The sequence below is a fragment of the Micropterus salmoides genome, unplaced genomic scaffold (assembly GCF_014851395.1).
Source record: "Micropterus salmoides isolate LMB-PRFRI ecotype aquatic unplaced genomic scaffold, ASM1485139v1 Ms_hic_scaffold_15, whole genome shotgun sequence".
NCBI classification, from domain to species: Eukaryota; Metazoa; Chordata; class Actinopteri; order Centrarchiformes; family Centrarchidae; genus Micropterus; species Micropterus salmoides.
This window is the reverse complement of record NW_024040596.1, coordinates 33,731,244-33,753,780: the sequence shown is the minus strand read 5'-3', so window position 1 is coordinate 33,753,780 and position 22,537 is coordinate 33,731,244. Positions and strand designations below refer to the sequence as shown.

Below are 22,537 nucleotides of genomic sequence, written 5' to 3'. Positions count from 1 at the left end.
GAGGTACCTGTACTTTACTTGCCACTTTCTACTTCTACATCTTACTTTTTACTTTATGTACATTTTCCTGATTATACTTACACTTTTACTTGTAGTTTACTTGTAACATACTACTTTTACAGTGTGGTATTACTTAAGGAAACGATCTGTCTACTTCGTCCACCGCTGTTAGGATAGAACGCTTACTACCTAGGAACAAAAGTCGTGTTAGGTAGTTAATACTTGACATTTGAGCCACACTCCGCATCAGGCGGTGGCGGTAATACCTCCGGTCTTTAGCACCGCCTGAATAAGAAGAAGACGGAGTTTGGCTGAGTTTAGGAAGCTGGCAGTGGCAGTAACTCTTCTGCATACTTTTGTCTTTTATCGTCTCCAGGTCATTTCTTATTTCTGCTGCTGATATGACAGCGAAGCTACATAGTCCTGCCCTGTACCAGCACGTCAGCTCTCCTCCTCTCACAGCGGCCCCTGCTTCCCTGAAGCCGCGAACGTTTCCGCGCAGGAAGGCGTTGCGTTTCCACGGACTTCCCCGCCTCTCGTTAGTGAATGCTACCAGGAAATACAGGGTTTATAAATGAAACGGACCCTCAGCACGCGCGCACTGCTGGACTAACTTCCGAAGTGACAGAGACTTTCGGGTAACATGGCAGCTGCTGTTTGTGCCTTCATCCTGACGCTGTCAGCACTGTGCGGACCCAGAGGTAAGGTCTCTGTTCAGCAGACCGGATGTGTGCGGGGTTCTTACGGGAACTGGTCTCTAAGATTCTCTCTAAGCTTTTGTATGGACGACCCCAACAAGTAGCTCCTTAAACCATCATGAGACTGTTAGTTTAGGATTTGGGCTTACGTTAGAAGGAGATGACTGAAGTGTGTTCTGGCTTTTAATACAACATTTTGATTGAAGTTGACTGAGTAACTTAGATTGTGTGGCTTCAAACACAGTGGACGTATATATTTAGAAAAAGAATATGCACCATCCAGATCACCTTCAAAAGGTGTTCCAAGTGAAAAGGACAGTCAGTGTCACACCTGTAGTTACTGATATTAGTTTATTCATTAGGAAATCAAAGTACCATTGCTTAGATCCAAGAAATACCAACTCTGTGCCCTTTTACTATGGATGTTGACTGTGCAGTGGGAACAGGAGCCGTCAGCACACCCACAAATGTCAGCTTGAAGTCCTCGAACATGGATCTGGTGCTGAGTTGGGATTCACCTGAAGGGGCATCCAGCGGTCTGCTCTACACAGCTGAGTACAAGTGAGTCAACATCTCAGCACCAATAAACCCTCTGCTTCTGCAAACAGTTTTCACTCTGAGACGCTCATCACAGCCAATTTTTGTTTGTCTGATTTTTAGATCTGCAACTGTGGATTAATTTCAGTGTCAATTATTTGATAAATCAATTTGTCTGTAAAATACCAGAATAAACTGAAAATGTCATACTTTTTCAGAGCCTGAGACATGTTGTTTTCATGTTCAAATACAACTGCAACACTGAATCAAATAATGTGAATGTTCTCTGGCGTCTTTCCTCCTCTCTGACAGTAAACTCAATATCTTGAGCGTGTCCTCTTAGGCTTTTGGGAAACACTGATCGAAATTTTATAGACCAAACAACTAATCATTTAATTAAGATAATAATTGACAGAATAATGAAAATAATTGTCGTACATTAGCCCTACATTTAATTATGACTGACCCATAGTCTAAAACCCAGTTTACTATCATATAAGACAAAGAAAACCAGCAGATATTACACTTGAAAAACTGTAACCACAGAATTTTGGACACTTTAGATTTTAAAAAAAAAAGACATAAAAGTTAAAAAGTTACACCAAAAATAACAAATTAATCATTTCAGCAGTACCAATTTCCAAACTTATAAAACCACACTCCCAGAACAGTATGGAGTTACACAACTAAAATGTTTTCGGTCCATCATTTAGATTCCACAGTAATACCCAGTAGCTATAGGCCAGTGCTATTTTTACATATCAGTATAATAATAAATTGGCATCAAGTGTTTGTCCAATTCTGACCATAATGAAAAGTTGAACCGCACAATAAACTGGTTTCTTCACTTTTTCAGGAGCAAAAATCAGCCTTTAATCTTGAAAGAACTGATAATTTGACATTTATCGTGATAATTGTCGATATCGAATGGTATGAAATGTTTTTATCGTGATAATATTTTTGGCCCTATCGCCCAGCCCTACATATGAATAGACTATATCTGCTTCCATACTCTGTTGTTTCTCTGAAGTCAGGCCACTTACAAGGAAAACAGCAATTTCATCTGCCATGCTGATTTGTTGCTACATGGTTGCTGTTTAACATCCAGATTTTATCAGCAACTTAATTACATTAACTGACAAAATCACATGGCAAATCAGCAGCAGCTGTAGAGCCCCACTTCCCCATAACACAGCAGACATTCCTCTTATCAACAACCATATGAGTGGTGCTGTACGAAAGTTCCTTCTCTTCTGGTAAAGAGGACTGATACACCCAGTATACTGTGACTGACTCATGTTAACACGTTGGTGTGTCCTGACACACATTACACTGTTGACAAAAGAGAGAACTATGAGCTCATTGTTCTTCATTTACTTAACCTGCATTTTGGACTGTTGTTTGGGTTTGTCCCACACTTTCAGCTTTAATGAAGCTTGGTTGCAGCTGCAGAGGGCAGAAATCCTCTGAGAAAATGGCTGTACGCTAGCTGCCAAACAACAAAGCGCTGACAAAGAAAGATAGTAGCCAACTAGTGAGACATCTAAAAGCTAAAGAGATGGTTGAGCTAGAGAGAGGGAAATGTTGGACTCGATTTGTCAGGTGGACAGAAACACTACATTATCACCCTTGTTACCAGCAGCAGCTTTTTCTGTGGAAAAGCCCATAAATCCCAGTGTCCACTACCTGTCCAGCAGCAAATAGCAGACAGACACAGTTAGCAAGTAGCTGGTGAACATCTTGGAACATTGAGCAGCTGAACAGAGTTAATAGGAAAGTGAGTGTTGGACTAACATTCATCAGCTGAGCAGAAACATGACTCCAAATCAATGTAGATACTGCTCAGACTGCTGATTTATACAAGCAGTACATCACCACTGATAAATCGGTAACACCAGACCTCTGTTTTGTCCACAGCACCTCAGTCACATCCTACAAAGTGGGCTGTGTGAATATTTCCCAACTTGAATGTGACTTTACCAACCTCTCCATCAGCATGTATGGAAAGTATACAGGCAGAGTGCGGGCGCAGTTGGGGGCTGAGAGCTCCAACTGGGTGGAGAGTAACCAGATTACCGTGGACAAAGACAGTGAGTAGAAACTCTGTGCTTCAAGGCTTTTCACTGTAAAATACTGAACATTTGGATTACAAAACTGCAGAGTGATGTTGAGCAAATACAGGTCATCTTCTCTCAAAAACATATCTTGTGATGAATTATTTTAAGATAGATTTTGGCACTTAAATGATTCCTTAGCCAATTAGTCAATGACCAGAAATACATTCTGATGGACTGATTTGTTATAATTATAGACTACAGGAACGATTGGTCAAACAAAATAAATCAATAAAGCTGCATTAATCAATATTTGTATATGAACTATAGATCACTTGACTGTGTGTTTGAAAGGTGTTAAAAGGTAATGAATCAGAAGGAGCTTTATTGCCAAGTAGTGTTTTACACATAGGAGGAATTTGCTTTGGTGATAAGGTGCTACACGTAGACAAACATACAGTCGACATAAATAAAAGTAGAAATATATAAATATGGAATAAACAAATACAAGTTATATAAGAATAATAAAAGAATGGAGAAAAATAATAACTATTTGCAGAAAAAGATGAAGTGGCAGATATTTATGCATTATTCCAGGTTTGTGTTGTGCAGACGTGTTGCAACGGAAGAGAATATTGTGTACATAAATATATAAATTGACAACATAAAACAAATATGTGTGATGTGCCAGGTCTGTGCATGATATGAAATGAAATAAGATTTACATGTGCAGAGGCGTTTGTATTATTTGAAAGGGGGAGTGTCAGTGGGGGACCCGGGCCTTGTTAATGAGGTTAGCTGCAGACGAGAAGAAACTGTTTTTGTGGTGAGAGGTTTTGGTCCTCATGGACCGCAGCCTCCCACAGGGGAGAGTCTGAAACAGTTTGTGTCCAGGGTGGGAGGGGTCAGCTGCAATCTTTCCTGCTCGCCTCAGAGTCCTGGAGGCGTACAGGTCCTGAAGTGATGGAAAATTGCAGCCAATCACCTTCTCTGCAGAGCAGCAGCACCAAACCAGATGGTGATGGAGGAGGTGAGGATGGACTCAATGATGGCAGTGTAGAAGTGCACCATCATTGTCTTTGGCAGGCTGAACTTCTTCAGCTGCGGCAGGAAGTTCATCCTCTGCTGGGCCTTCTTGGTGAGGGAGGTGATGTTAATTTCCCACTTGAGGTCCTGGGAGATGATGGTGCCCAGGAAATAATGACAAACTAAGGCTGTGCAATTAATTGAAATTTAGTCACAATTTCGATTTTGGCTTCCAACAATTATAAAAACAAGTTTAAAATTAAATCCAATTAATCGAATTAAAACAACTATTATGCGCAATGACACTTGTTTTCTTAAATTGGTTAAATCCAGCGCACCCTTTCCTTTACAGCGGCACCCTGCCCCTCACAAAATGTCCAAACTTACTATTATCCAGGCTGTGATGTTTATTTCAGCTCCAGCTAAGATGACAACTTTAACTGATAACTTTTCCTCTACTCAACTTTACAATTTACATATTTATGCTTATACTAAACCAGTTGTTGGCAGGGTTGGGGAGTAATGGATTACATGTAATGGCGTTACGTAATACGTACTATATGTGCAAGCAGTTGTAAGGAGGGTCCAAGCCTCCTGGCACCAGCCGCGCCCCTTGCCCCACGGAGGCCACGCAAGTCGACATGGGCGCCCCGCTGTGGCTTCGGGGCCCCTCGTGAATAAATTTGTTTGAAACTGAAAGGGACTTGTGGTTACAGAGCTATATAATGAATGTGTATGTATGTGAGTGTTATTTGATACATGATTAATAGTGTCACTTGGCTGTATTTTCGTTGGCCAACTTTTGAATTGAGTATTTTTTTGTTTGCTTACTGGGATACAGAAAGATGGACTCCTGGGAGATTTGAACTGAGATAAGGTAGCATTAATTAGTGGTTGAACTGTGAGTTTTGTATCGAGCGCTTACTGTCACACACTGTGGTGAACTGTGTTTTTCTTGTGGTCTGTATAGGTAGGCTGACCTGATGATATTATATCATTTCATGTCATGACTTTACTTAAATTATTTCTCATATTATTAAAATCTGACATTTTCTCCACCATTGCTCATAATAATTCATGCATGACCTGATTTCATCATAACACAGGCCTGACTCACAAGAAAGAACAGTGTATGTTTAATTGATCTAATATTGTGTTGGTCACACTATACACTGATTTACTGCCTGTCCGTTTTGAATAATACAGAAGATAAAGAGCTTAAAAATGAATTGCATATTAAATCGCAATCACAAAATTGGTAAAAAAAACAAATCTCAATTAAATTATTTTCCAAAAATGTTCAGCCCTAGCTTGGTCCAGAAATTAGCCATGCCAAGTTTGGTGCCAATCGGACTTAAAATAGGTTTTTCAGTTGTGGCTATGATGTTATCGCACAGAGGCGTATCATCGAGTCAGAATCAGCTTTATTTGCCAGGTATGTGTACACATACGAGGAATTTGACTCAGGATTGTACATTGCTCATGATGTGCTTACTCATACAAAAATACCACACAATAATAAAATCAGACACAAACTACAGTATAGACAACACTAATATACACGACTAACGAATGTGCAGTAGTTATGAGGCAAAATGTCATTTGGTTCAAATGAATGGGATTTTCCCACGGTATTTGTTCTTCGATTATAGCGCCACCCATATGCCGAATTGTACCAAATCTTTCAGGTGTCATCAGGGTCCCATGGGGAACATATTGTATCAATCAGACTTGTGGTTATGAAGATATAAAAAATGTAAGTCAATGGGATTTTTTGTACGTATTTGATGTGCAATAACAGCGCCACCTATGGGCATATTTGGGTCAACTTTGGTCCCTGGAGTCAGGAGACCATCCTGAACAATTCGGCTCAGGTTTCATGTCAATCTGACTTGTGGTTATAGAGTAGGGCTGCGCAATTAATCTAATCGCAATTGCAATCGCAATTGCAATTGCGATGTCGTCATGTGCTATAACATAACCGCAAAAAGTGTGCGATTTAATAAAACAGTAGAAGTATGTGAGACACTCTCTTCTGTGTGTCGCTGCAGTCTGCTCATTATCTCCACCCACACAGGGCTCTCGCATGTGCCTCTAAAAACAGAAAAGCCTACGAGCAATGAGCTAAATGTTTTATGAGCAGTGTGCCAGTAACCTTTAAGACAACAACCTACGGTAACCCCGTCTCCGCCCCGCCGCTAATCATTCAAAACATAGTCAAACTCGCCACCAGAGCACCGAGAGAAATGCCGGTGCTCCGGTTGACAGAGCGACGTCGGCAGCAGCTGAAGCAGTAAGACAGCAGAAAACAGGGACAATATAAGGAAGCTTTGGCCATTTAACGTTAGCTGTATCAGTGCCTTTTGTTGCTAAACTTTTCATAAAGCCGACGTGCCTGTAAGTTTCACTATTCACTAACCGACCAATCACAGCCCGGATGGGGCGGGACATTAAAAAAGGTTTGACGAACTACAGCAAATTTTCAAATGTTGAACAATATGATTATTGACAAGTTAGTACTTAGCATTAACAAATTACAGACCAATGTAAAAGTATACTATTATATGAAATTCTAATGAATGTAGTATTTAATATATTATTGTTATGTGTTCTTTATTTAATACACTCGTGTACAGTTCCTGGTTGTGGATAAACACTCTTCATTAGACAGATGTACACTGAGCCGATGCCAGTGTGACAATATTTGCTGCTTCTGTCCACCTCCTCTGTTTTACTAGTTATTGTTATAAATATTGTTTCTTTGTTCAAGTTGAGAAATACACATTTCAAAATGTCAGTATTTCATGCATTCCTTGATAATTAAGCAAGTAGACTAATAGTACCATTTGTTCCATTGTAATCGTACACAATAATCGCAGTATGACTTTTTCTCTAAATCGTGCAGCTCTATTATAGAAGAACAAATATTTTGTTTTAAATAGTGCCACCTAGGGGCTGATTGCACCAAATCTTGCACAGCCTCTCAGGGGGGGCATGCCACATAACATGGTGACGAATCAATCTAGGGAGCTCTACCTTTTTCAGCTTGGTCCAGAGATGATCCGTGCCAAGTTTAGTGCCGATCAAACTTGCGTTTTCAGAGGAGTTAATCAAAATAGATTTTTCAGTTTTTGCAATTTTGCAGGGAAAAAATTATAGACTGAAATCTGCCGTGGCCTACCACAAGATTCAGCTCGAACCCCCAAACGCGTGGATATAAGGTTTTTGCGCCTGAGTATGCGGGAGTTCCATGCCCAAATGCGTTGACTTTGCTTCTAGCGCCCCTAGAGGTAAAAGTGCATGAATTTTTGCGCCTGAGTTCATTGCGGTGACCTGAATCTACCTTATGAGTTTTGCGTCTGTACCACTTAACCATCTAGGCTGCATTATGAGTTTTCTTTACGGAAGAAAAAAAGAAATGGGGCCGTATTACAGAAAGGTCCTATCTTAAGTCTTAAGTTAAGATAGGAAGAGTCTTCTCAATTTGGTATTAAAGAAGCAAATCCTAACTAACTTTAGGAATCCTGTCTTATTTCAGGTTAGGAAATCCTAAATACTCTATCCAACATCAGTTATTAACTTTTATGTCTCTTACCTAGCAACCGATACCACTACTCATTTCGCCGAGTTATACGGCTTTTTTCGTTGTTTTTTGGTCATGTTTTTGAATGAATCATAAACTGAAAATGGAGCAGAAACAACTATCATTGAACTTCAAGTCAGGTGACTTAGAGGTGTTTATAACCTCTGTCGAGAAATCGCTTAACTCAGGAGGTTAAAGAGAGAGAGTGGGCTAAAATAGCGGACACAGTCTCCGCCGCATATCCGACGTCCAGCGTTGATGCTATTAAAAAGAAAATAAGTCCATTTACGGTGATATGAAGGCACAGGCAGCTGTTGTATCCAAAGAGCAGAGGAAAACCGCTGGTGGCTCTAATAATGAAAAAAGCAAATAATAATAAAGGCTGCAGGCTAACTTCATCATGTTTTTCATGTAGTCTGTTTCATGAATTTAACGATCTCCCCCTAACAAACACTTGCATTAGGATCCTATTTCAAACCTTTACTTTATGTTACATAATGAGACATTATCTAGCGTTACATCGCCTACAGCCTTTCTACTCACGAGTGTTTTGTCACCAAATGCATCGGTAGAATCAACTAAGTTCCGCCTTTTGACATTTTGTTGATTTTGTAAAAGCAATTAAAGAGTTAGTAAACACTACCTGGTGGAAAAGTAAAGTTAGGACAGCTTAACAGAGAGTTTATTTAAGATTTTACAAAGTTAGGATACTTCTGTCATACACTTTTCTTATCTAAAGTTAGGAAAGGAATATTGACTTAGGAACTGTTAATCTTTAATGGCCGTTACCAAGCAGTTAGGATAGGATCTGCCAGTTAGGAACTTTTTGTAATACGGCCCCAGAACTGCAAGCAGTTGTAAGCGGGGAGGAGGCCGCACAAGTCGACCCGGACGCCCCACCATGGGGGGGCCGTGGTGAATAAACGACCAGAGTTTGAAATTAAAGGGACTTGCGGCTATGAAGATACAAAATGAATGTATGTCTATGGGAGTGTTATTTGATATACGATTAATAGCGCCACCTAGAGACCTACAGCCACATAAGGTACCCAAGTTTGGTGTACATCGGACATGCCTAACCTAAGATAAGACATCACTTCTTTTTTTATAGCATCAGTTTTTTGCGATTTAGTGAAAAGAAAACATCATCGCACAGAGGCGTGTCCTATATCATACAAATTGGCAGCACCCCTCAAACACGTAGACATAAGGTTTTTGAATGTGCGATGTACTGTCGCTTATTCAAAATGAGGCAAAATGTCCTTTGGTTCAAAATGCCATTGAAATTAATAGGATTTTCTCACGGTGTTTGAACTTTGATTATAGAGCCACCTTTAGTCTGAATTGCAAATTTTTCAGGTGTTATCAGGGACACATGGGGAACAAATGACCGAAATTTTGTATGAATCGGACTTGTGTGTGATATGTGTTGGCAACACCGCAAACTTCGCTCAACATCTGAGATTAAGTCAAAATAAATGATGTAATGAAGCGGCAGTTCTGAGGATATTTTTTATTATAGTTACAGGACAGTGAGATGGCACAGTTGCCAGTCAAGAAATCAGGTGTCTTACATTGATATATTAAGAAATATATTTACTGGATTCTTCAGTAAAACCATATGTTACTGTGAATACTATTGTTACTTGTTCATTAAACAACAGCCACATCAAGAAATGAAGTGTTACATGATGTCTCATACTCCTGTAATACAGTATTTTACTTTACTGTAATCATACTTTTTGTAACATCTTGGGAGGGTTGGCTCATCTGGACTACCATACCAAAGTAAAGAAAATCTCAGTCTAGTGCATCAAGTATGATCACTTACAGATAACAGGACAATGTGAGCCTCACTGTTTCTTCACCACAGTCCATTATAAATCACATAATACTTGAAGTTTACAAAGGCATAGTCAGGTGAGGATCAAGGCTCCTCTCCACTTTAAGTAAAATGTGAAGTTTAGCTGCTGATCTGAGCTTCCCTGCTGTTACCGTTTCATTATATTCATCAGTGGTTTGTCTCAGGAAGGTAAAGGCATATTTCTGTCCACGTTGCAAAGCCATAATAGAGCGCTGTACTACATTAAATTACAATCCAACAACATATTTTTTCTACCAGGGCAGTAAAGGTTTAGCTGGCTGATCTGAACTTTTATGTGGGAAGCTGCCTTTTATTAGCCAATTAATGATCAGCTGATTGTCTCACAAACGTAACCAGAAAAGCCAAACCACAGGCTGGAGAATAAGTAGGCGACATGAAATTAATCCAACTACATATTTCACACCACTGACAGGGGAAACAACTCACGTCTATCGGTGATTACAGCCAGCCTCAGGCTAAAGCTATCAAACAACAGCTTTCATTTAGCATCGCTAAACTGGTCTATGGTAAACACTAACACTCCCCCTGTTCTCTGAGCTCCCAGTACGGGCAGAGTGAGCTAATATGACCAGTGGTTGCAGAGCTAGCTGAGCTAACAACAGCAGCTAGGCCACATAAAATCACAGAGCAGGGTCGGTGCATGCTGAGGTGCACGCTGAGGTGCACGCTGAGGTCACCAGCATTTTGCAGTCAATATCTACGAACCTCTAAACGTCGTGTGGCCTTCATGGAATGGGTTTCCATGGCCAAGCTTTACATGTGCAATGCAGAGCTTCAGATGCAATGGTGTAAAGCAGAGCGCAAGAGCAGAGGTGACGTGTTCTCTGGAGTGATGAGTCTGGGTTTTGTTGGGTTTTCAGGAGAACGGTACTTGCCTGCATTGTGCCAAGTGTAAAGTTTGGTGGAGGGGGGGGGGGGGGGGGGGTTATGGTTTGGGCTTGGAACTAAGACATTTTGGACAATAGATAAATACACTCTATTAATCCCACTGTTGTTAGTATTTTACACACAGGTCTGAAATGCACACACAGACAGGACCTATAGGGACAACACATGAAGAGATGTCAGAGTGAGGCGGCTGCCACTTGGTACGGTGCCCCGAACAATTGGTGGTTCAGCGGCTTGCTCAAGGCCACCTTCGGCAGTGCACACTCCGTATCAGTGGTCTGAGCTGGAAAGGGTTAACCTTGTTAAAATTAGTAATCAAGTCAACACTGGTGTGTGAAGGGAACTTTAACTAAACTGCTGTAAACACAGCTTTATATCCAAAACATACACACATACTGCTTCTTTTTAATGCCATTGAAAAATGAACTAACCCTAACCCCATGCCTGTGTCGTCTTTGTACCAATGAGGGGAGAAACTTTTTGTTTTGTAGTACGCAACTTTTTTGTTTTGTCATTACCAAAGATTGTACAAGTTAGATCGAGGTTATCATTTTATAACACAGGGTTGTAGAACGAGATCAAGTTCCCTTCATGCTACTCACAAAACAAACGTTATATACAAATATAGGAGAAGAACAGATGCAGATGATTTAAGACATTAAAGTGATGAAAGATTATTGCGAAAAACGCAAACTTGATTTTAACAGCATCACCTTGGGATCACAAAGTGTCATTATATGTACCTGACTACTGGGTGACATGTTCAACCCACCTGCAACATTTGTGTTTAGTTTGGAGCGGCTGTGGCTCAGGAGGTAGAGCGGTTTGGCTGTTAATCGGAAGGTCGGCGGTTCAATCCCTGGCTCCCCCTGGTTGCGTGTGGAAGTGTCCTTGGGCAAGATACTGAACCCCCGAATTGAATGTGTGTGAATGTTAGTTTCCGTTTGAGCACTTAGGCTCAGTGTATAAATGTGTGTGACTGGTGAATGCAGATGTAGTGTAAAAAAGCGCTTTGAGTGGTCGAAAAGACTAGACTATATAAGTACGGAGCATTTACATTTAGGCTGCACAAACACTGAGACTCAGAGAAATATAAGAAAGTGTCACAGGATCCAAATAAAATTCCCTGCAGGGAATGTTCCACTGGGACAGTTTGGCTCACCAGGTGAAGCACATTTCTGGGTGAAAATCTTGTCAATACCTGAGTGACCAGTTAATTAATTCCATTTTGATGGTAGGTGACACAAGTTGAGGTAGGGGCGTCACATGTGCCTGACATAAAACGCTTATAACAGTCAAAATGCTGGTGAGAAAATTCTGAAAAAAATCACACATCTGCTGGTTTTGGGTGTGTCGTTAATTATTTTGATGGCATTTGATCCAAAACTGAGCAAAAAAGAAAATGTTGTGCATACTATACAATTTATAGCGAGATACTGAATATCACTGCAGACTCACTGTTAGACTCCTTTGCAACACTTGATATCAGCCATATAGAATGCCTGTGTTGATTTTGGTAGCGTTTGAAGACTTGTAGAGATATAGATATTAATTGAATTAGCAAATTCTGTTAATTGAATTAGCATATTAGCAAATTCTGAAAAACAGAGTGACTGATTTCTGAATTGACCATAGGATACAGTGAGGCAAACATTTGTCACAAATCAGTGGATGTGCTGAAAGAATTTCAGCTCTCTAGGACGTACGATAGATTTATTGAAGTTTGGAATGAGAAATGTCTAGAAATGTATGTTTCTTGTAATGAGCCACCCCTACTTTGGGCAATCATTACCAAATTTTATGCATCAGCTGAATCGTGACCCTAGATTGTACAAACCGAATTTTGTACAATCTAGGGTCTACACAAAAGTAAAAATTTATGAAAAAAAAAAGTTTCAGGTCAATTGGCAAAATCGTCTGGGACGAGTTCACAAAAAAGGCTTTATAGAAAAGTCGTAAAAAGTCTTATAATTTGACATTTTTAGAGCAGAAGACCACTGAAGAGATTAAACGCAGCTGTTTGAGACAATTGCAAAAACATAAAGTTGATTTTTATAGCACCACCATGAGGTCTATGAGTGCCATTTTCTGCTGCCCAAACACTTTTAGTGGAGAAAAAGAAGAAAGAAAGAAGGAATAATGAGAACAAAAACAATAGTGCTTCACTGCTGGAGCACTAAAAGTAGATAGAAATAAAATTTTACATGGTTCAGTGCTGAGGATGAATTAGAGTTGAAGAGTCTGATAGCTTGGGGGGAAAAGCTGCTCTGCAGTCTGGTGGTGTGGCAGCAGAAACTTCTATATCTCTTACATTTACATTTACTCATTTGGCAGACACTTTTATCCAAAGCGACTTACATTTGAGGAACAACATACAAGCATCTACAGAGCATCAACTACAGATCTACAACTGACAATACATGCAAGAGCTCACAGTACATATCACATCAATGGGGTAGATACCTAGGGAAGAAAGAAAGAGTTACAAAAAGTGCAATCAAGAAAAAATCATTGTAGGGGATAGAAGAAGAAGAGCACAGGAAGTGCATGTTAGAGGTTAGGAAGGTTCTCGGAAGAGATGAGTTTTCAAGAGCTTCTTGAAGTTAGAGAGGGACGCCCCTGCTCTGATGGCGTGTGGTAGCTCGTTCCACCATCGTGGTGTCACAGATGAGAACAGGGACTGGGATTGCTTTGTGTGAAGGGATGGCAGAGCCAGGCGGCGTTCATTGGAGGAGTGTAGCGGCCGAGAAGGAACGTAAGTTTGTATTATGGAGTTTAGGTAGATGGATGCAGACCCAGTAGTTACTCTGTATGCAAGCATTAGTGACTTGAATTTGATTCTGGAGGCCACGGGGAGCCAGTGGAGGACACTGAGTAATGGAGTGACATGAGTCCTTTTGGGCTGATCAAAAACCAGACGTGCTGCTGCGTTCTGAACCATTTGTAAGGGTTTCACCGCACAAGCTGGAAGACCTGCTAGGAGGGCATTGCAATAGTCGATGCGAGAGATAAGCATGGCCTGTACCAGAAGCTGGGTGGCGTACTGAGTGAGGTAGGGCCTGATTTTCCTTATGTTGTATAGAGCAAAGCGGCATGACCTAGAGACAGCAGCAACATGGTCTGAAAAGGACAGCTGGTCATCAATCATGACACCCATGTTTCTCACCACCCTGTTTGGAGTGATGGTTGCAGAGTCAATTTGTAGTTTGATGTTATGGTGGATAGATTGCTTGGCTGGAATGACCAAGAGTTCAGTCTTAGAGAGGTTTAGTTGAAGGTGGCATCCTTCATCCATGCAGATATGTCCGATAGACAGTCCGTGATCTGCGCCGAGACAGTGTCAAGTGAGGGCTTTTTGAGCAAGGGTCTAACCCGAGCCCTTTTGAAAGTGGTTTCGTAGGAATCTGGTCCAGTCGGCATGTAGTTGGACAGCTACGGGACAAGAGTTCTGATACTTTGCTCTCTGTGAGAGGAGTAAACGAGGAGAGTGAACAACCACTGACCTGGGAGGGCAGAGGAAAAGATGTCGTGGAAAATAATTTCCTTGAGTCAGTGGCACTGCTTATTCTGTCATTATAGAACGCAGTTTTGGCAGCACTGATGCTTGTTGAGAAGGAGAATAGGAGCAATTGGTAGCCCTTAAGGTCGGCGGGGTCTTTGGTTTTTCTCCATTTTCTTTCAGCCGCTCTGAGATCAGTACGGAGCCCACGGATGGTATCAGTTAGCCACAGCTTGGTGGATAGAGGACACAGGCTATCCAGGCACGAGCTTAGTGTAGAGCACAGAGATTTTGTGGCATCATTGACCTCAAGTGAGGAAAATGTGTTGAGGGAGGGTAGAGCGGAAGCTACCACTGAGGCAAAGTGAGTGGCAGACAGGTTGCGGAGGTTGCGGTGGTGTGAAACCAATGGTGTTGGAAGAATGGGTTTTTCCTGTAGGCATACCGTGAACTGAATGAAATAGTGGTCAGACACATGTAGAGGTGTGACTGTTAGGCACTCTGTGGCACAGTTTCGGACAAGAACGAGGTCAAGCACCTTGCCAGCTTTGTGGGTCGGGGGGTTGAGAACCCGTGTTAGATCAAAGGACTGAATCAGAGACAGGAAATCTACTGAGTTTGAATTGTCAAAGTGAATGTTCCTGTCACCGAGGACAAGTAGGGGACAATCATGCTCTGGGATTGAAGACAGCAGTGTGTCTAGCGTGTGTGAACAGGCTGTGACTGGGTGGGTACTGTCCTTTAGGATCCTTTGGTCTCTGCAGGCACCTCACCTCACTGATATCACTGATGCTCAGGAGATGGGTACCAATGATCTTCTGAGCAGTTTTAATCACCCGCTGCAGAGCCCTCTGGTCCTGGGCCGTGCACATCCCATGTTAGTGATGGTTCCAGTCAGGATGCTTTCTGTTGCTCCTTCTCTTAAGCTTCCTCTAGAAATACAGTCGTTTCTGAGGTTTCTTCACCAGCGTGGAGATGTGAGATGTCAGGTTCTCTTTGTTGCTGATTTCGACTGTTCACCTGCTTCACCTCAGCTCCTCTGATGTAGACAAGAATGTGTGTCTTTGTCTCCTTTTTCCTAAAATCAACGATTAACTTCTTGGTGTTGCTGATGTTGAGCAGTGGCAGTAGTAACTCTTTGTTGCGGAGGTCTCCATTCTTTCAGACTCTCTGGTTGGGTAATGATTTTAATTTCTTTGTGATCACCAATGATCGCTAATGATTAAATCTGTTAAATATCAGTGTATCATTGTCAAATTACACCTTTTTGTCCCTACTGATGACATGTCAGAGGTGGGTTTAATTGTCATTGTCTTATTTCACTCCAACAACCTATTGCTTTGCCAGAAGGCTTTAGATTGGTTAGCTTTGGAAGAACAGTTTCCTCTTCATGTTTTTCCACTCTCCTTTTTCTCTTCCTCAGCCATCATTGGTTCACCCACTGTCACTCTCTTCTCCAATGGGGCTACTATTGAAGTCACCATTGTAGATCCAGTGTTCAAGACCTCGTCTCTCAGGGATGTTTACTCCTTACCCACCTACAACATCACCTACTGGAAGTACGACCAGATTAAAAAGGTGGGATGCATTGGTTTAAGTGCTGTTTATGAGTGGATCTTATACTGCTATGGTTCTTGTGTGGCACACTGGAAAGATGCTAACATTATTAACAATTAGGTTCGAGTTTCTGATTCCTTGCTTGGCCATCCATGATAAATATATCTGTCATATGTTTGACAGGTTGAGGTGTATTGAATTGGCATGAAGAATGTTATGTAATGTGAGAACAATAACAAACACTAAGAGGGCAATATATTTTCCACCAAACAATTTGAATAGATGATAATGCTAGAACTTTTTGTACTGACCTGTGTGTTTGAAGCACAGAGTATCAGAAATGGTAGTACCAAATTGTTTTAGTATAAATATATTGTATACTTATTTATAATATATCAACAGGTGTATGTGGTATGAGCGAAGGGACTGCTATCCTTGTAGTGAAGTAACCACTTTGCAATAGGGGTGGTGATGGTGCAACGGATAAGACTATGCCTTTGGTGTGAGAGAGACACTTCACCCCTAATTGCTCCAGAAGTGTGCGACCTCTGACATGTATAACAATTGTAAGTTGCTTTGGGTAAAAGTGTCAGCTAAAATGAATAAATGTAAATGCAAACATGTTTATATTTAAGTGTCAGACAAACAATAGGAATCCGTAGTGAAAGGTCAGACATTAGCGTTGGTAAACAAAATGAAGAGAAGCCGTTTCAAACATCTGTGTAGATGAACTGCATTTTAAGCTGTCTTTGCATAGGGTCCCCCTTTCTCTCTCTAATCATCCTGCAACCTCTGCGGTGGCCTAACTGCTGCAAGCCATCATGGGTAAACCAGGCCACACACATGACCACTTATCTGTTGCTTCCTACAGGCCAGAAGCCTTAGCAACATACATCAAAACCGGATGGTTCTAAATGACCTGGAACACTGGACCAAGTACTGCGTCCAAGTCCAAATCAACACCAAGAGGAACCCCAACCCCAGCAAGCCCAGCAAACGTGTCTGTGCGAGCACCACCAATGGTAAGGATCTTTTGCAAGCAACAAAGGCAGCAATGCTTTTATTTGTAAGGACAAATAAACTTAATGCTGATTAGCCTCCTAATGCTGATTTTCATCACCATCTGAAATGATTTCTACTGCAAGTCATGGTAGCAAGCAGGAGACCGGGGCCTGCAAGTTACTGTTAGTGCAAATTACTACTAAAGACTGATGTAAACAGATTTTTTGCCATGCTGGTGGCAGGGCTGGTGGGATGGCAGTGTTGTTTGGTCGGTTGGTCCATCCTCCCACTTTGGTCCGGAATGAAAATTACTCACATCTACTGGATGTATTGTCAGAAAATGGATGGCATTCTGTTTGTTACAGACATTTCGTGCCCCCCTCACGATACTGTATTCACAGCAAAAGAGTCAGCTAGCTAAGCTAGCCAGTTAGCTTAACACTTAACGAGGCAAGTTAGAACAGGCTAATTTCTGAAACAGATACACAATGGTACAATGAATACACTTCACATTGACCAGACAATGTGATGTCTTGAAATACAAAGAGAAACGAGATCTTCTGCTACATGAACATACATACATTTATTCATTTAGCTGACATTTTTATTTAAAGCGACTTTACAGCATGTAAAATAAGTATTGAACACATCACCATTTTTCTCAGTAAACATTTCTAAAGGTGCTATTGACAGGAGATTTTCACCAGATATTGCTAACAAACCAAGTAATCCATACAAAAAAACAAAACAAATAAGTTCAGAAATTAAGTTATGTGTTATAATGTCAAATGACAGGAAAAGGTAAAACAGTATTGAACAAATGAAGAAAAGAAGGTGCAAAAAGCATGGAAAGCGAAGACACCAGTTGAGATCCATCAGTAATTAGAAAGCAATCCTGCCCCATTAATATCAGCTTGTTTAGTCCCAGCTGATGGCCTATAAAAGGGTTTGTCATTGCCGAGGTGTCACACAAGGAACTTCTCATGATGGGTAAAAGCAAAGAGCTCTCTCAAGACCTTAGCAACCTTATTGTTGCAAAACATACTGATGGCACTGGTTACAGAGGATTCATAAACTTCTGAGTGTTCCAGTGAGCACCATAATCTGGAAGTGGAAAGAACATAATTTCATTTTACATTACATTTACTCATTTAGCTGACGCTTTTAATCCAAAGCGATTTGACAATTGCTATATGTCAAAGGTCGCACACCTTTCAACTGGGGGTTAAGTGTCTTGCTCAGGGACACATTGGTGGATATCTCACAGTGGGAATTAAACCCAGGTCTCCCACACCAGAGGCATGCATCTTATCCACTCCACAGTTTATTTCACCATAGACTGGCCATGACCAGGTGCCCCTTACAAGATTTCTGACAGAGGAGTGAAAAGAATTATCAGAAGAGTTGTCCAAGAGCCAAGGACCACTTGTGGAGAGCTTCAGAAAGACCTGGAATCGGCAGTTCCAATTGTTTCAAAGACAACAATAACACAACAACAGTAATGCACTCAACCGCCATGGCATGTATGCACACTCACCACGCAAGACCCCATTGCTGAAGAAAAAGCATGCTGAAGGTTGATTAAAGCTTGTGAAATACTGGGAGAATACAGTCTGGTCAGATGAGAGCAACATTGAACTCAATACACACCATGTTTGGGGGACAAATGGCACTGTACATCACCTGAAGGAAGGATGAATGGAAAATGAGACATTCTTCATAAAAATCTGCTTCAATCTACCAGGAAGATGAAGGTGAAACGAGGGTGGACATTTCAGCAAGACAATGATTGGAAACACACAGGAAACTTTTAACTGGTTTCAGATAATGCAAATAAAGCTGCTTGAAGAAAATCAATGGAAAAGAACTTAAGATCGGAGTCCATAGAAGAGGCCCACGGAACCGTCAAGATATGAAGACACATTATTACAAATAACTTGTTTTGTTTTTTTTTATGTATGAATTACTTGGGTTGTTACCAACATCTGGTTTCTGAGTATAATAAATGAGAAAAATGGTCACCTATTTAATACTTATTTTACCCGCTGTAAATGTCACATTGCATGCTTTCGGAGTGTCTTGCTTAGGATTTGAACCCAGGTCTGCCAACACCAGGCTTGTATCTTATCCACTGCACCAATGCTACCCTTACTGAACTTATTGCAGTAATATTAAACTTACATCGTCAGTGACTTCTTCAGATGGTAGCGATGGCAGAAACACAAGAGGACAAGCGGAATGAGAAGGAAGCGGAAACAAACCCATGATCTCAAAATCTAATTTCTAAATATAGCCACAAGCGGCAATGATCGGGATCCAAGCAAGTCGTGAAAAACGCAACATTTGACATTTTCAGAGAAGAAAAAACGCAGACAACTTATGAGATTAAAGTGATGAAAGAATTTGGACTTTGAGATAAATGTGGAAACACAAACTTGATTTTTTACAGCATCACCTTGAGATCAGAGAGTGTCATTATATGTACCTGAGCACTGGGTGATGTTCAGCCCACCTGCAACATTTGTTCCAGTTTAGAAGTTTAAGCTGCACAAACTCTTTTAAGCAGAGATTTATAAAAATAAAATGTCACGGGATCCAAATAAAATGGAGACCTTAGACTCACTAGAATCTGAACACTGTTAGCAAGTCTGACTTCAGATCTCCTGATTAGGTGACTTACTGACTGAGCTACTGGTGAGAGGCTCTTAGTTGAGCTCTTAGTGTTATAGTTGAGGTAGTGACGTCACATGTGAAGATTTATGTAAAATTTATGAAAAAACAGATTGATGTATCAAAATTCTTTTGATAACTTTTGATCAGCAACATCCGTGGATGATCCTGGCAAAGTTTGGGACGAGTTGGCAAAAATAGGTTTTTGAGAAAAGTCGTAAAAAGTCTTATATTCTCTAAACAAAGCCGTTTTCGAGATAATTGCAAAAAATGTGAAGATGATTGTTATAGCGCCACCATGAGGTCTATGAGGGCCATGGGTGGAATTTGCAACCTACATGCCAATTTTGGTGAGTTTTTGTGCAGCCGTTTTTGCTGCCCAAACACTTTTAGCGAAGAAGAAGAAGGAGAACAAAAACAATAGGGCTCCAGCAGCTTTGCTGCTTGGATCCTTAATAAGGGTCTCTGAAGTTGAAGAACTCACAACATTAATTATGAAGTGTTGGGGCACGGTACTCTACCAGCTCAGCTAGTAGAGTCCCGTGCCCCATGTACAGGGCTGAGTCCTTACTGTAGCGGCCTGAAATATATATATATATATAAAAGAAATGTTGACACGCTACCTGCCAGCCTACGATGATGACCATGGTAAACATTACACCTGCTGAACATTAGCATTTTAGCATGCTGCCATTAGTCTACGTAAATGGGAAATAGCATTGTGGGACATGTTGTCTGTAACAGAGACCAAACTGCTTACTGTAGTGGAGAAATTGAATAAAGACTTAAAAAATCTTAAAAGAGAAATTCAGTCAGAGAAGTGTTGCTGCTGTTTCTAGCCTGGTATATGACACCCTCAGAATCAAAAGCTGACTCTGATTTGTGATTGCTACAGAGTGAGCCATATCTTACAGCGATGCAATGCTATGTACGGTATGGTGGTAAGCTGCTGGTTAGAATGTAGCAAGAGGATAAAGGTCTCTGCTCAAACAACATGTGTCTGGCAAATCATTTTAAGGTGGCGTTTGCTAGAAAATGTCCTTTTTTTCGTGTAACATCAGAGATATAAACGACACTACACTGCACTAGATGGTTACCAGTTTGTGAGGCATACTTGCACACTCGAATACAAAACCTGTGCAATAAATTTTCTTAATTTTTATTTTGTCATTGATGACTGTTTACTTTTTAAGGCCATGGTTAGTGCTGATGCTGGACTGGAATGCTTAAAATTGAGAGGTGTTTCTAATATTTTGTCCACTGCATATCAATAAGGGCTAATGTGAAATTTCCCTGCAGTGGGTGTTACATTTCATTGTAACATACATTTCAACATCACTAGTTGGGACGTATGTTGAGTTTTGCACTGACCTCCTGTTCTGCTGTGGATAAGGGCAATCAAAATTCTCCAGGGTGTGACAACAAGCAGCAGAAAGTTAAAATGTGCTTCTACTTTTAATTACAGATGGCCGCCTTTTCTGATTTTTTTTGCAGAAAGCGGAGCTCCATGGGTGGCAGCTGTTGTGACGTTTGTCATCATGGCAGTGGCAGTGGCTCTGGTGGTGACTGCAGTGGTGTATCGGAAAAGTATATCCCACTTTCTCTGCCCAAAAGATTCACTGCCTCAGCACTTTAAAGAGGTTTGTATGTTGATATGTATCTGCATGGATTTGTGTGTGTGAAAGGTAGTTTGTAGCGTAATGTAATGATGCAAGTCACAAGTCTGGGTGAATCTGTCTGCAAAATTGATTTCAACTATATGCATATGTGTATTCATGCAGTAAAAAAAAAGTGTTGCACCTTACTTTGCCCCCCAGTACCTGCTGGCGCCCCCCATATCACCTGTGTACCTAGCCATGCAGAACTCCCACCCACCTGAAGAAATCTACCATCCAGTCAGCATCATCTCAGACAACGGGACTGTGGAGGAAGGGAGCCCTCTGGAGGCAACAGGGACTAGCTGCAGCAAACAGCCTGACAGCACAATAGGGAAAAGATAGTGGGAAGAGGGTGAGGCTGAAAAACACAGGAGCAATAGAGAAGAGCCAATCTGCAGGCTGCAGGCAGTTGGGACATTAAAGACACTGAGAAACAATGATGACTTGACTCAGTTTTATTGCAACAAATTCTTCAGCAGTCCAATATTATTCCTTGGAGCAGGTGCTACTGTGAAGTGATTGTATGGCAGAGCCACAGAGACGTGAAGGTACAGGATTGATCACACAGTCCTGCTGTAGCCCCCAGTTATTACCACCTACTGTACTGAAGGAGCATGCCACAGCCCATTGGAGCTGACCACACTAAAGGATTTATGCTGCCATGGTGCTCTTAGATGCCCATCCATAATTTACCGTCTATGATTCTGGGTTAAAGTATGAATGCGGACTTCAAAAAACTGCATAATCTGCCATTCAATGGGAACATTTGTGAAGCATAAATAGTTTTAATTTGCAATATAAAGATTTTCTTAGAAGAGAAGCTGCAACAGAAAGTGTGTTTGTCGTGGTATCTCACAGGGCTGAGTTAGTCGTTCGGTCCAAGCTAACACAATGTCCAGCTCAAAGGTTTACACATTAATGTTGTCCTCAGTTGAACTAAATGAATAAAGGAATGATTTGAAAATGTGCTATGAGTTGGTGTGTCTCTGGTGGTTTGGTTTTATTCTGACATCAAACAATATCTAGGTAGGTAGGTTGATTTGTTTTGTTACAATAAAACCAGTTCGAGTGAGTGAAGCTGAGGTTTTAATTCCCTTCTGCTACGTAGCAGACAATACACATTAATAAAGAAGCAATTATAAAAATAAACAGAAATAAACTGTATTCAGTGGAGCAGTGCTGAGGATGAATTTGAATGGATGAAAATCCTTTGGGCTCTGTAGGCACCTCACCTCACTGATATCAATTGATATATCAACTGATATTCAAATTGATTAAATAAAAGATTTGTAAAATAGAGTCATCAAAGTTTTGTCCACATTAAAAGTATTCAGTCTGTGCAGAAAACTAAGCCTCTGAAGACCCTTCTTGTAGACAGCAGAAGTGTTAAGGTCAAAGTTCAAGATTTGTCAATAGCTGTTCCTAGGTACTTGTAACAATCCACTGTCTTATTGGGTGAGCCCTTGATTATTGTTGGAGA

The 22,537-nt window shown here is 40.9% G+C and overlaps 1 protein-coding gene across 1 annotated transcript; it reads left to right on the top strand.

Moving 5' to 3' along the window:
• Window positions 1-296: 296 nt before the first annotated feature.
• LOC119903523 (interleukin-10 receptor subunit beta-like) lies at window positions 297-22,028 on the top strand. The gene is made up of 7 exons (XM_038719763.1): window positions 297-701; window positions 1,136-1,259; window positions 3,153-3,325; window positions 15,594-15,748; window positions 16,599-16,749; window positions 20,894-21,039; window positions 21,217-22,028. The coding sequence occupies exons 1-7, from the start codon at window positions 644-646 to the stop codon at window positions 21,397-21,399; spliced, it is 990 nt and encodes a 329-aa protein (XP_038575691.1). The 5' UTR covers window positions 297-643; the 3' UTR covers window positions 21,400-22,028.
• Window positions 22,029-22,537: the final 509 nt, after the last annotated feature.

What these genes read in the sequence shown, in the direction of transcription:
- LOC119903523 (XM_038719763.1), top strand. Translation starts at nt 644, where the DNA reads ATGGCAGCTGCTGTTTGTGCCTTCATCCTGACGCTGTCAGCACTGTGC. An exon ending in CTCTACACAGCTGAGTACAA is followed by an intron (nt 1,260 to 3,152) that starts GTGAGTCAACAT and finishes TTTTGTCCACAG; the next exon opens with CACCTCAGTCACATCCTACA. An exon ending in AGTACGACCAGATTAAAAAG is followed by an intron (nt 15,749 to 16,598) that starts GTGGGATGCATT and finishes TGCTTCCTACAG; the next exon opens with GCCAGAAGCCTTAGCAACAT.